The sequence below is a fragment of the Pempheris klunzingeri genome, chromosome 3 (assembly GCF_042242105.1).
Source record: "Pempheris klunzingeri isolate RE-2024b chromosome 3, fPemKlu1.hap1, whole genome shotgun sequence".
Taxonomy (NCBI): Eukaryota; Metazoa; Chordata; class Actinopteri; order Acropomatiformes; family Pempheridae; genus Pempheris; species Pempheris klunzingeri.
Genome location: NC_092014.1, coordinates 25,285,342 through 25,297,811, shown reverse-complemented (window position 1 = coordinate 25,297,811; position 12,470 = coordinate 25,285,342). Strand labels below are relative to the sequence as shown.

Genomic DNA, 12,470 nt, shown 5'->3' with positions numbered 1-12,470 from the left:
GGTACTATACATAGGTCAGTGGCACCACACAGTATTGAGCCTATTGCTAACACAGCAGTAACTGTGGGGCTGCTCAATAGTGTTCAATCGGTTGCGTGTCATCAACAGTAAATACTGTGTACTGTAGAGGTACATTGCCAGAGATAACTATGACAGCCTTTCTGTTCGCCTTTCTGGTCATCCTACATGCATGAATTGTTGTATTCAGGTGGGGCCCTTGAGAATGCAGAATGCAGAAGTTCCACTCCAACAGCCAGACACTTCCTGTGAGGCACCCAGTCTTACTACTGCCAGGCTGTCTTTGCAAGGGCCAGCACGTTGGTGCGGTGGATAGCACTGTTGCCTCACAGCAAGAAGGTTCGAGGTTCGGATTTATTTGGCCAGCAGGTTTGTAGTTTGACCCTGGGGCCTTTCTGTATGGAGTCTGCATGTCCACGTACTTGCGTGGGTTCTCCCAGGTACTGGTTGTCTGTCTCTATGTGTCGGCCCGGTGATTGACTTGTGACCAGTCCATTGTAGCCCACCTCTCGCCCAAAGTCCAGCCTCCCAGCAACCCTTGAGGATAAGCGGTATAGAAAATGGATGGATAGATGGATGGATATCTTTGACAGCTTTTTGATTTGACCCTGCTGTCTAAGATGTGCAGAAAAATGCAAGGTCAAGCAGTTTGAAGCTCAAGGACATTCAGACATTGAGAAGCACTGGCTGTGAAAGAGCTCAAACGTGTGACTTGGAGCTTGCCACGCTAACGAGAGACACCGCTTTAACACACTCCTTGCATCTGCACCACCACCATCACCTGCTGTGATGTCCACCGCCACTGCTGCAGCATCTGCTGCTGCTGTGGCCCTGCTGCAGCATCTGCTGCTGATCCAAGAGCAGAACCAGAGAATAATACAGACACATATATTTCATATTCACTTCCTCAGTTTGAGTGCAGCTATAGTCTGCAGAGAGTCTAATGAGGCATCTCCTCCTCCACCCAGCCCTCCTCCCCCTGCTCCTGCTCTCCTGTCCTTCACTGGTCCTGCTCTCCTCTCCATCACTGTTCCTCCTCTCCTTTCCTTCTCTTATCCTGTTCTCTTCTTCACTGCTCCTCTTCTCCTCTTCTTCACTGATGCTGCTCTCCTGTTCCCCACACTCCCCCCTCTCTTCTTCTCTGTCACAAGTGGGTGGCAGATGTGTAGAGGTCACATACACCCAGCACTCTGCTGCCAGGCGCTGCTGCTCTGATGTCTGTGTGTGTGTGTGTCTGTGTGTGTGTGTGTGTGTGTGTGTGTGTGTGTGTGTGTGTCTGTGTCTGTGTCTGTGTGTGTGTGTGTGTGTGTTTTATAGCCTTTATTGTCACTGCCATGTGGTCACCATGGGAGCACACACTGGTCATACTTTGGTCCTCTGTATCTACTGGATCTTTCCTGCTACAAATGGACCTATCTGCATCTTCCAGCAACTGTTGCTGCTCCTCTGTTCCTCCTGCAGGAAGCCTCCAAGTCTTGTTAGCCACGACCCTTTTCTGTTGAACAGCACAGAGATTGGGGACTGACTCAGGCAGGTCCAAAGTACCAGACTGAAGCATCTGGGGGGCAGGCAGGCAGAGACACAGACAGAGAGAGCTGGATGGACGGGGCTGAAGGAGATCACAGACAGACTGCCCATCCTCTTTGTTACATTATTCAACAGCACTCATGGGTTAGGATGAAGAGGATAGAGAGAATGGAGGATGGACCGATGATAGAGAAAGAATAACGGAGTGTGTTTATGTGTGTACTGCATGTGAGACTCGCTCAGGACTGCCCGGCGTGGTGGATGGTGACCAGACGCGGTGGCCTAACCACTCCTCTGTGCGCCATCTGCTCCTCGCCTCAGCAACTGTTGCCAGGGTACCTGCTCTCCTCTCCTCCCTTCAATCCCACCTTTTACTCCTCCCATTGGCTCTTCATCTCCTCATTTCCAACTGTCTTTCTACTCTCTTTCTCCTTTTCTTATTCTTACTCTGCTCTCATGCCTTTTGTCTTTCCTCACACATGTTCTTTTCTTGTCTTTCAACTAATTTCATTTCATTTTTTCATTCTAAAGAGGATACCACCTTTCATTTCAGTAAGCTTTATTGGCGTGACATTCAATTCATTGCAAATTAGCAATGCTTCAGCAAAGAACTAATAACACTGAAATACTACTGATATAGTTCATTTGTTAGCTCTGTGTTCATCCTTTCCCTCATGAGCTTTTCTCTTTCGCATGTCTTTATTTGACTTAACAGTGTCTACATACTTGGAGTCACTTCTTCACTGCTACAGAGTAACTTCTCCCCTGCATCACACAGACAAATGCACACACCACCTCCACCAAAATGTTTAATTCTGAAACTGTTCCTATCCTCCTTCCTTTGAAATCCATCCGTCTTCCGCTTCCTTCTTGCAGTTGTGTGGACATGACTCAGGGCACTGAGAGAGAGAGAGAAAAAAGAAGAGTGGAGACAGGAGTTTGATGGTGGGGTGTTTGGAGAGAAGGAAAAAAGAGGCAGAGTGAGTGGGGGAAAGGGAGAGATCGTAGATCAGAACCGCCATGATTGAGCCATCTGCTAAGCAGAGGCCACTGAGACTCGAACACACACACACACACACACACACACACACACACACACACATACATGCTTAAAGATCACCACTGCCACCCATTGGTCCTTTCCTGACACTACGCCTCTCCCTCCCCTCTCTGCTCGTCTTACATGGGCTGTGTTCAGAATGGCATACTAACATACTGCATACTACCTACTCAGACAGTGTGGACTGCATACTGCCCACTACATGAACGATTAAGTATACCAATTCCAGTAGACTGTTTACACTAAAGTATGCTTAAGCAATACATCTTCTCTGCAGGGTCCTGAGTAGCTCCTGCTTCATGTTCACTCAACAATAGCGATGCACGAATTGCAGTTATGTCTGCGGACCGGGTGGGTCAGGTCACAAAGATTTACATTCTGATCTTCTGCGGATGGGTTGCGGTGGTTGAAAAAACACATAGAACAATAATTGGGAAGATAAATACAATACAAATAGTAAGAGCGTCTCCACCTTATGAGAATTGCTGTGCGCATTTACGAACAAAGCACAGCAGTTTAACTTCATCAATTATTTAAATCTCCAGACACGCAGACAAGATCGATCAGGATCTGATCACTGTGATAGAACCGTCTCCCTCAAGGTCTGCCATTGGACAGTCTGAAGAGACACAATGCATTTTGGGGAGGTTCAGTATGACTCACAGCACATGCTTTGAAATTCTTGATAATCTAGTATACATCCAGGAATTTCTCACCTACACAAAATCACGTCCCGTCACATGACTAGTACGTTAGTATGCCATTCACAGCACAGCCATTGTCTGACCGTGCTGCTACCACCTGGCAGGACCCTGCCATCCGGAGAAGAGACACGTAGCTCTGACATCGATCTGGCTGGCTGGCTGGTGAGCCAGTCTTCAGCAGCAGATTCTTTTTGCTCCACAGGGTTTGTGTGCTCAAATATATGAGGTTTTTTCTCCACCTAACTCCTGTCTGAAAGCAGCGCAGCCTCAGTATGGATTATGAGGCTTTGGCTGTTTCAAAACATACTGAGTATAGCGATGTGTTACAGAGTCTTGCCAATGCTACGATGTGCTACTGTAATCCTGCTTTTGCTGGTTCATTCTTGCCCTGCAGTTAAATGTGATTTGTTGTACACTGTTTGTTGCTCTGTGTGGCTGTGGTTGGCTGTGTGTTGCACACACTACATCATTCTTTCTTCTCCTCTCAGGCCTTTCCCCTCTGTGTCAGTGGGCCTAAACACATCCACTCGTTCAGCTGTTTAACTTAAATAGATTTATAAACACTCCCCTCTCATTGGCCAGAGCAGGCCATTTCATCCTATTAGAGATTAGCATGTGACTGAGTGGAGGAGAAAGTGCTCTTTATATGTTAATGAGAAAATAATGTATGCCACGAGGACCAACCAATGCCCTGCTGGGAGGATTTGGGGTGGCCTGACCAACTGATTTTGGAGGCTCTCCTGTCTTTATCTTGTTTCTCACTCTCATTCACAGACACCTGGACTGTGTCTTTGTGAGCTCTGACACAGCAGAGTGGCTGACTTAAGTTTTAGGCATAACGCAGACTGTGCAAAGGTGTCACTGGAGATGCCAACAACGCTGTGGGTGTATTGAACGTGCATTCACTTGTGATAGAGAGCAGCAACAATGGCACCACAGAGGAGGTTTCAATCATTTGAAATGGCTTTGTTTGATGCAGAAAGGCTCTTTTTAGTACCCTTTTAGCAGTAGAAACATCAATATAGAAAACACTTATTTGCCGTCTTGTCAAATTAAATGAAAAAATCAAGACCACTCACATATCTATATGGTAAATATCAGTTAGCTTAGCTGAGCACAAAGCTTACACTCGCTAACTAACATGATTTTATCTCACTTATTCAATCCATACAAAAACTGCAGGGGAACAATGACAATTTACCGTTTTATGGGTGGTTATGTAAAACTATTTCTCATCTGGGAGCAGTTGCCAGGCAACTAGGGGAGATTCCAGGAAGTTGTTGATATGACAAGATATAATGAGTTACTGAGGAAGCTTTAGAGGTGCTGGTAGGTGGATTTTATTACCTTTGGACAGAGCTAGGCTATGCGTTTCCCCTATTTTCAGTCTTTGTGCTACGCTAACTGGCTGCCGGCTGTAGCCTTATGTTCACCAGACGGATGAGCAATTTCGAGAACTCCTTACTTGATTGATAAGTCACTGACCGATTTCTTAGCAGACCCTTTGACCAGATGTTTCCTCCTCTCTGTCTGTTCAGGAACAAGGTGTAGTGGGAATGTCACGCCCACCGGGTGCCATCCCGCCTCCTCACCCTGCCGGGGGCGTGGCCTCAGGGGTGGGACCCAACCAAGGGTCAGGTCCCCCTCCAGGGTATGTGGGCAACCAGCAGCAGGCGGCCATGATGAAACAGATGATGGCAATGGAGCAGGAGAAGAGGGTGCAGATGCACATGATGGAGCAGCAGAAGCAGCAGCTCTTCAGAGAGCAGAGACAACAGCAGCAACAGCAACTACTGGCTGAACAGGTGAGTGCAGGTGTTTCTGTTAGTCACTGCACACATCGTGTGAGGTTAGTGTGATGGTGTGGTGATAAAACAAGTGGCCAGGTCTATATGATGGATCTGTCATACGCTAAATTCTAATTTGTACGTACATTCCAGTTTATGTGTCTGTGTCTACTGCTCTAACAGGAGCAGCTCATCCTCTCCTTATCCTCACTGTTGTCTGGTTGCATGTATAATTACCCTCAGCCAGCCCCTTCTTCACTACTTCCTTTTCATCTCTGAGATGTGTGTGCATGTGTATGTGTGTGTTTTTGCCACATGCCGCCTGCTGTGATAATGTGGTGTTTTCTTTTTATTTCTCTCTCTGTGAACGAATCAAGTGTTAAAGAGTTCGGAGCTCTGAAGTCACCACCCACCATGTTGGTTTTAATTGGATCTGCAAAAACACACACTGGCTCACAAATATGTGTGTGAGAGGAAGCACATCCTGTCAGGGTTTAGTGTATGTTGTTAACTGGATATCATACCTCCATGTAAATGAGCAACACCTCTGCTTTCTAGGCACACACTCAGCAGCTGCTTTTTATGCTGCATGGATCCACGGACTGTCTGTTGGGACACAGAGCTACCCTACAGCCCTACAGAGCTGTCTGTAGGCTCTGAGCTCTGATCAGTTTTACTGTTAGCTATTCTTATCTGATTAGGAGATCAGATCATTAGGAGACACTGCACACCAATCTAACCCTGTAAACACACACCTCTCTCACTTCTTCGAAACTTAACATCTTTCTTATTTCTTCTATACCAAATATTTGTCTAGCCATACTTTAGCAAACATCTATCTGTGCTATTCCAAATATCTGTCCCTACTGTATCAAACTGTCTTTACTGTCCTTAACATCTGTCTCCACTGTACGAAACATCTGTCTGTCCATACTATACCAAACATCTGTCTCTACTGGACAAAATGTCTTCCTCTACAGTACCAAACTTCTGTCTCATCAAGCTTTCTGTGTGGAGTTTCATGTTCTCTCTGTGTACTGTCCAAAGACATGCAGGTTAGGTTAATTGATGATTCTAAATTGCCCATGTGAGTGTGAGTGCTTGTCTGTCTCTATGTGTCAGCCCTGCGATTGACTGGTGACCAGTCCAGGGTGTCCCCCCGCCTCTCACTTAGCTGGGATTGGCTCCAGCCGCCCCACGACCCTTAAGGGTTAGCGGTATAGACAATAGATGGATGCTTTGTTTAACTGTTTGTAATCAGACCTGTTTCTGTGTGGCCCTTTTCTTGTCTGTATCCCATAATAATTCCATCGTGTAACATATTTCTAGCCTACTCTTAACACGCGTGTGTGTGTGTGTGTGTGTGTGTGTGTGTGTGTGTGTGTGCGCTTGCATCCAGCTCCAACAGCAACAGCATCTCCCCCGACAGATGGGCCAGGGCCAGAGGAATCCATACCCCCAACTCAATCAGTATCAAGGTGAGACACATAACCGCATGCACTCACTTCATCAGTGCAACAATACACACAATACATCCAATAGATTTTCTAATAAACGAGCCAAGACCTGACCTAAGAGCTTCAGCATCTCATTAATGACCACATTAGTAAATTAATTTATGGTAAATCAGTTTGTAGATGGTTACACGAAAATGACTTGTGATCACACATGCACACTTGGTCTGCAGCAGGTATTGTATACATACCACAGATTTCACAGTTCACCGCCATATTCAGAGGTCCATACTCACAGACTCATAAGAAAATGCCTGCAAACAGCTGCACTGGCTGAACATCACCCTGAAACACAACCTTATCCTCTCTGTCCATCTCTGTCAGGTACATCAGTTGGTACTCCGATGCTCTGTAGCCTCTCTCCCCCCTCTTACTCTCGCTCTTTTCCATTTGGAGAGCTCATCAAGCTTTTTGAAATCAGAGATTACAGAGTGTGTCTCAACCTCGCCTGTCTTACACTGACCACACATAGGATCTGTCTGTGCTGCTATCTGACAACTCACAATGTCTTTGTAGGGCCAGATAACATTCTAGATAACATATACCCCCCCCCCATTTCATATCCACTTGGCTTTATTGCCATGCCGTTAAAACATGTCGCTTTGTTCTAATCAAACTCTCCCCCTCTTTTCTCTCTCCTGTCTCTCTCTCCCCTCTCTCTATCTCTCTCCTGTCTCTCTCTAGCTCTATACTCCCTCTTACTCTTTCTCTCTCTCTGTAAAAAAAAAATAGAATATTCCTGCTCTGCCTGTTACCACGGCAACTTGTCTGTCCTAGATCCCCCAGAGTTCCGGTGAAGTCAGAGAGATGGATGAGAGGAGAGAAATGGGAGAGGGGGAGAGCAAGGGGAGGCTGGCAACAAGAGGAATAGATAGATTGTCTTGTAGGTAGAAGGAGAGGTTGGAAAAAGAAGAGAGGGAGGGAGAAATGAGTGAGAGGATGATGGAGAGATGAAGAAAAATACAGAGGCAGGAGGAGAGTCAAGCCGAAAGCCATTTATAGCCATCAGAGTGTCTGTCTGCAAGTCTAGGAGATAATGTGGAGGGGAAGGGGGGGTTCAACATGGAACTCCGGCGTAGAAATATACCTGTTAGAACAGCCACCCTGCTACAGGTCACTGTGTGTGCCGGTGTCAGCCGTAATCAGAACATAATCATACTCCCTCTACTTATTTGTATTTACAAGAAGTGATGAGTGGAAGTGAAGTTCCGACTGTGTTCACTCCCTGCTTACTTACAAGAACGAAGAGTGTGATTCTCCTCATTCTGAATTCTCCGTCATGGTCCAGGCTGAGCTGTGAGGTGAGGGATTAGTGGAATGATGTCAGAAGTGGGTTTATTAGAGGAGCCATTTCCACACTAGCAGACCTCCTTGGCTCTGCCACAACCGAGCCTCTAAGGGAAGTGAGGTGCTGGCGCTTTAGTGTGAAGTTTTATTTTAGTTCGGTTGGATTTGAACTGAACTGGGAGGGAAGCATTTGTTTCCAGAGTAAACAGGTTGTGACGTAGCACCCTCAGCACTGACTTATTAGATCAGACTTACGTGCCATGTGGTGATTTAAGTAGATCTAGTATACAGGTTCCAAAGTTTGTCCACGAAGGTCTAGCTCCTTTGTGCTTTCTGTCTCCATGTGCCTCTCTGATTCTTTCCCAACTCAGCCGTGTCAGTTCTCTGGGTTTAACTCTGATTATCCTTTCCTAGGTCCTCCTCAGGATCTGGCATCCAGGAGCCAGGCTCTCCAGAACATTCGGGCAGCACGTCTCCTACAACAGCAGCAGCAGAACCAGCAGCAGATGGTCCAGATGAGTTCTGTTCAGGGTCAGGGGGGGGCAGTGGGACCCCAAACTGACATGGGCTTACCCTACGGCAACCAGGGCTCCAACCAGGGTTCCCTGTATGGGCTTAACCCCTCCATGAGCCAAATGATCCACCAGCAGCAGCACCAGAGCCAAAGTGTCCAAGCCTCCATGGGTCTTCCACCGCAGCACAACCCTGCTGGAGGACCGCCTCGGCAGACAGGTACAGGTCCTGGAGTTGGAGGTATGCCCGGAGGCCCCGGAGGTGGTGGAGCTGGAGGGTATGGAGGACAGGGGATGTTAATGAACTCCATGGCCCAGCAGCCCCTCAAAGGCCCTGCCAAAGCCCAAGCACAGAGACTGCAAAGCATGCTGGGAGCAGCAGGAGGAGGCGGGGGAATGGCAGCGGGCAGCTGGCCGCAGCAGCAGGGACAGAGTCTGCAGGCCATCGGGGCAGGTGTTGGAAGGACTACAGGAGGGGGGGGAGGGGACATGGTGGGGTTCAGCTCCACCCAGGGCTATGGATTGCAGCCGGGTCAACCTCCACGCATGGCCAAGCAACACTTCCAGGGCCCAGGCCCAGGGATGAGCCAGGCGATGGACCCTAGAGTGGGCAACCCAGCTGCTGGCATGGGTGGCCCAATGATGGGCCCCCACATGGGCAGTCAGCCCAGGACCAACCAGCCGCGGCCCATGGTCATGAACCAGGGGATGAACCAGGGGGTGATGGGCCAGGGGATGAGTGGGATGGGAGGGTTTGCGCCGGGCCCTGGGGGACCTGGAATAGGGACGGGGGGAGGAGGAGGTGGACCCTATGGACCGGGTGGAGTCGGGGTCGGAGGTCAGCCACCGGGCTACCAGAGGACAGCCAATCAGGACATGACATCATATGGATATGGGGGCGGGCCCTCAGGGGGAGCAGCCTTCGGATTGGGTGATGGCTCAGGGGCGGAGCTGGACTCAAGCGATGGTTGGATGGAGGAGTTTTTCCCAAGCCAATAGCTAATGGGGAGACTGGTGATGAATTTTTACTGGATGAATTAGACATTAAAGCAGGACAAACGTAGAAACCCGGGAAAGCAAAACAAAAATGAGCTGATGGGGACTGGCATGTTTTTGTTCTGTAAAACGTGCAAGGTTATAAGCGAGTTCTTGTGTTATGTTTTGTGCGTATGTGAGTGTGAGATGGAGAGAGCGATCATTATGTCTTGTGCATATTAATGAAAAACCAATATAGAGATTAAGATGTGTGTTTCATTAGTTTCCCTTTCTTCTCCACCAAATGATTTTTTCTCATGTTCCAGTGTTTGAAAGCAAGCCTCGTTTACAAAGCGGCAGGGCTTTGAGCCCAAGCTTCAGCAGGGGCTGATTTAACACTGCAGACTGATGGAGGGGAAGGAAGACTTGTTCTCAAGACAGCAATTTATTTGTGTTTGTGTGTTTGTGCCACCCAGCTCAGTGCTTCAGATCTCACAACTCTGAGGAACTGAAGGGAGTAGAAAGCACTCTCAGCGCTCCTATTTTCTCCCTTAGATTTGTGCCCCTCATTCTCTGCGCGCACGCACACACGCACACACACATACGCACACATACACACACATACACACACACACACACACACATACACGCACACATACACGTACACACACATACACACACATACACACATACACACACACATACACACATACACACACACATACACATACACACACACACATATACACATACACACACACACACACATACACACACACATACACACACACACACATACACGCACGCACATGCACACACACGCACGCACACACACACACACACACATACACATGCACACACACACACATGCACACACACACACACACACACACACACACACACACACACACACACACACACAAATCTGTCTCCCTGGCGCTCTCTCACTTTGTTCTCTTCAGTTGATCTCTCTCTCTCTCTCTCTCTCTCTCTCTCTCTCTCTCTCTCTCTCTCTCTCTCTCTCTCTCTCTCTCGTCCTCCCTCCCTGTCTCCTCCTGTCTTTCCCACCCTCTCTCCAGAGACTCATTCCTCGGTCACAACACTCCTCTCTCTGTTTAAATTGTGAACATCACAATAGAACAAATGATGTTCCCGTATTGTGCCACAGAAGCGCACTCTGCCCTCTAGTGCTTTTGTTAGGCAACCGACCTGGGTGGCGTTTTTTGGGGGGTTTAATTTCCTGTGCGTGGCTTGGGATGACAGGTATGCATGTAGAGGAAGACAAAGAGAGTGAAAAGCAGAGAAAGAGTAAAGAATAGGCAGCTAAAGCAAGCACTTGACTCATGTACACACAGACACACACACACACACACACACATATAGAAACCATCAAATAGACGAGCATCAGCCCGGGAGGATGAGCAGATGTGTGAGAGGCAGCTAACAGAGCTCATGTTACATGAAACCTACTGCCTGTGTGACACAGACCACATCACATGCATCAGGCTGACTCACAGCAGAAAGATCGCTGGGCACCGAATGTATTCAAGCACCACAAGTGGCTTCTTCTTTTTAAGGAAAAAAAAACCCCACCTACATTGTTTTGTTTGTTGCTTTGTTTTTTCTGTAACAATGATGCTGGTTGTGTCTTTGATAATTAAATGGAAAAAAGAGTTTTAATTAGCCCTCTTCTAGTTTGTTGTCTTTTGAAAATCTGTTTGTCCTCCCGTCGCAGTACAGCCTTCTCTTTTATTGTGACACAGTTAGTTGTCAATCACCACAGCCCTGCTCTTCATCTTGGCTTTTCTTGTCCCACAGTCTGTTGTACCGCAGCTATGAAACGCCCTCACTCCAAACTAGAACGTGACTGTGCTATACTGTAACACTACTGTGAAGAAATCCGACTTGTCCCCTTCCAGCGCTTCACTAGGAAGATGAACCACTGCTAAGCCTTGAGTTTGTTTTGCACACAGTAGAGAAACTTCAGATAGCTGATTTGGCTTCAAGGGTGATGACAGTTAGCCAGTTAGCATCAGAACAATCAGTGCTTCCACTGAAGTCAGCGTGTCCTCTCCTCTGAGCTCACCTAAGTAAACTGTAGGTTTTGCTTTTATTCATCACCAACAAGCTGTCCGCTCTTCTGCCCTAATGCTTGAGTCCTAAATGTGTGTGGTTTGGACGCAGTCGTCATTTGGTTAGACCTTACCTTACCTTACTTCTCTAACTGTTTTGTAATCTTGGTTAAAGATGAATGAGAGCATGTTTGTACATGCATTACTTTGTTTTTAGGAGTAAAACTTTGGATGATGATGCTGTAATCAACAAACCAAAAAGCCTTCTTCTCTGTAAACTAACTCCTTTCCATGAACGCATTTGTTCTCATGGTTGTTGATGTTATATAATCAAACCCTTTAATACAAACTTTAACCATCACGCCAATCATTCTGTAAGCATTGCTGCATTTGGTAGCACCCACCAATGAGCTCCTGTAGTTGTATTCTGTCATGTTTGGGGAATAGGAGTCCTCCGTCTCACTGTGTGGAGTCTGTTGGTCAGCAGCAGACAGATGTCCCCCAGGTTTATTAGGGGGGTATGTTCAAATGAATGAAACCCTGTGTCAGAGTTTAGAAAAATTCTTGGCTTGTTTGAGCCTTCCTCGTGCAGGAAATGCAATTGTGCGCTCACTGCTTCAGTGGCTCCACTTGCTCATGCTTCCAAAACTTGGATCCTGCTACAGTCCGGGCAGGCTGAAATCAAGCTTCAGAGTGTTGGACCAGTGAAACGAAGGCGGCGTGTAGTAAAACCACCTCAAACTTTAGGCAGCAAGGGAGAAAAACACTTGTGGCTCAGTGTTAAGGCCACAGCCTGTGTGACCTGTCTGTCTTCTTCAATGTAAGTGTTCACAAAATGGTTTGAAATCCCTTCAGGAAGAGAAAGGAAGCTTCCTCCAAATATCATTATGTACCGGGACCAAGTCTGTAGACAATATTTTAACAAAAACTCTTGTTGTTGTTCTTTGTTTTATTTTATTATTATAATTTTTTTTTACTGGTGCTGACATATATGTGATTATGAGAAAAAGTATA

At 47.2% G+C, this 12,470-nt stretch overlaps 1 protein-coding gene across 1 annotated transcript in view; it reads left to right on the top strand.

Moving 5' to 3' along the window:
• The window catches only part of maml3 (mastermind-like transcriptional coactivator 3), a 95,803-nt gene extending 85,768 nt beyond the window's left edge, over positions 1 to 10,035 (top strand). The window contains exons 4-6 of the mRNA XM_070827631.1: positions 4,848 to 5,114; positions 6,496 to 6,574; positions 8,312 to 10,035. Coding sequence (XP_070683732.1) covers positions 4,848 to 5,114; positions 6,496 to 6,574; positions 8,312 to 9,408 — 1,443 coding nt within the window. The 3' untranslated portion in view covers positions 9,409 to 10,035. The remainder of the gene's footprint in view (positions 1 to 4,847; positions 5,115 to 6,495; positions 6,575 to 8,311) is intronic.
• The last annotated feature ends 2,435 nt before the right edge of the window (positions 10,036 to 12,470 follow it).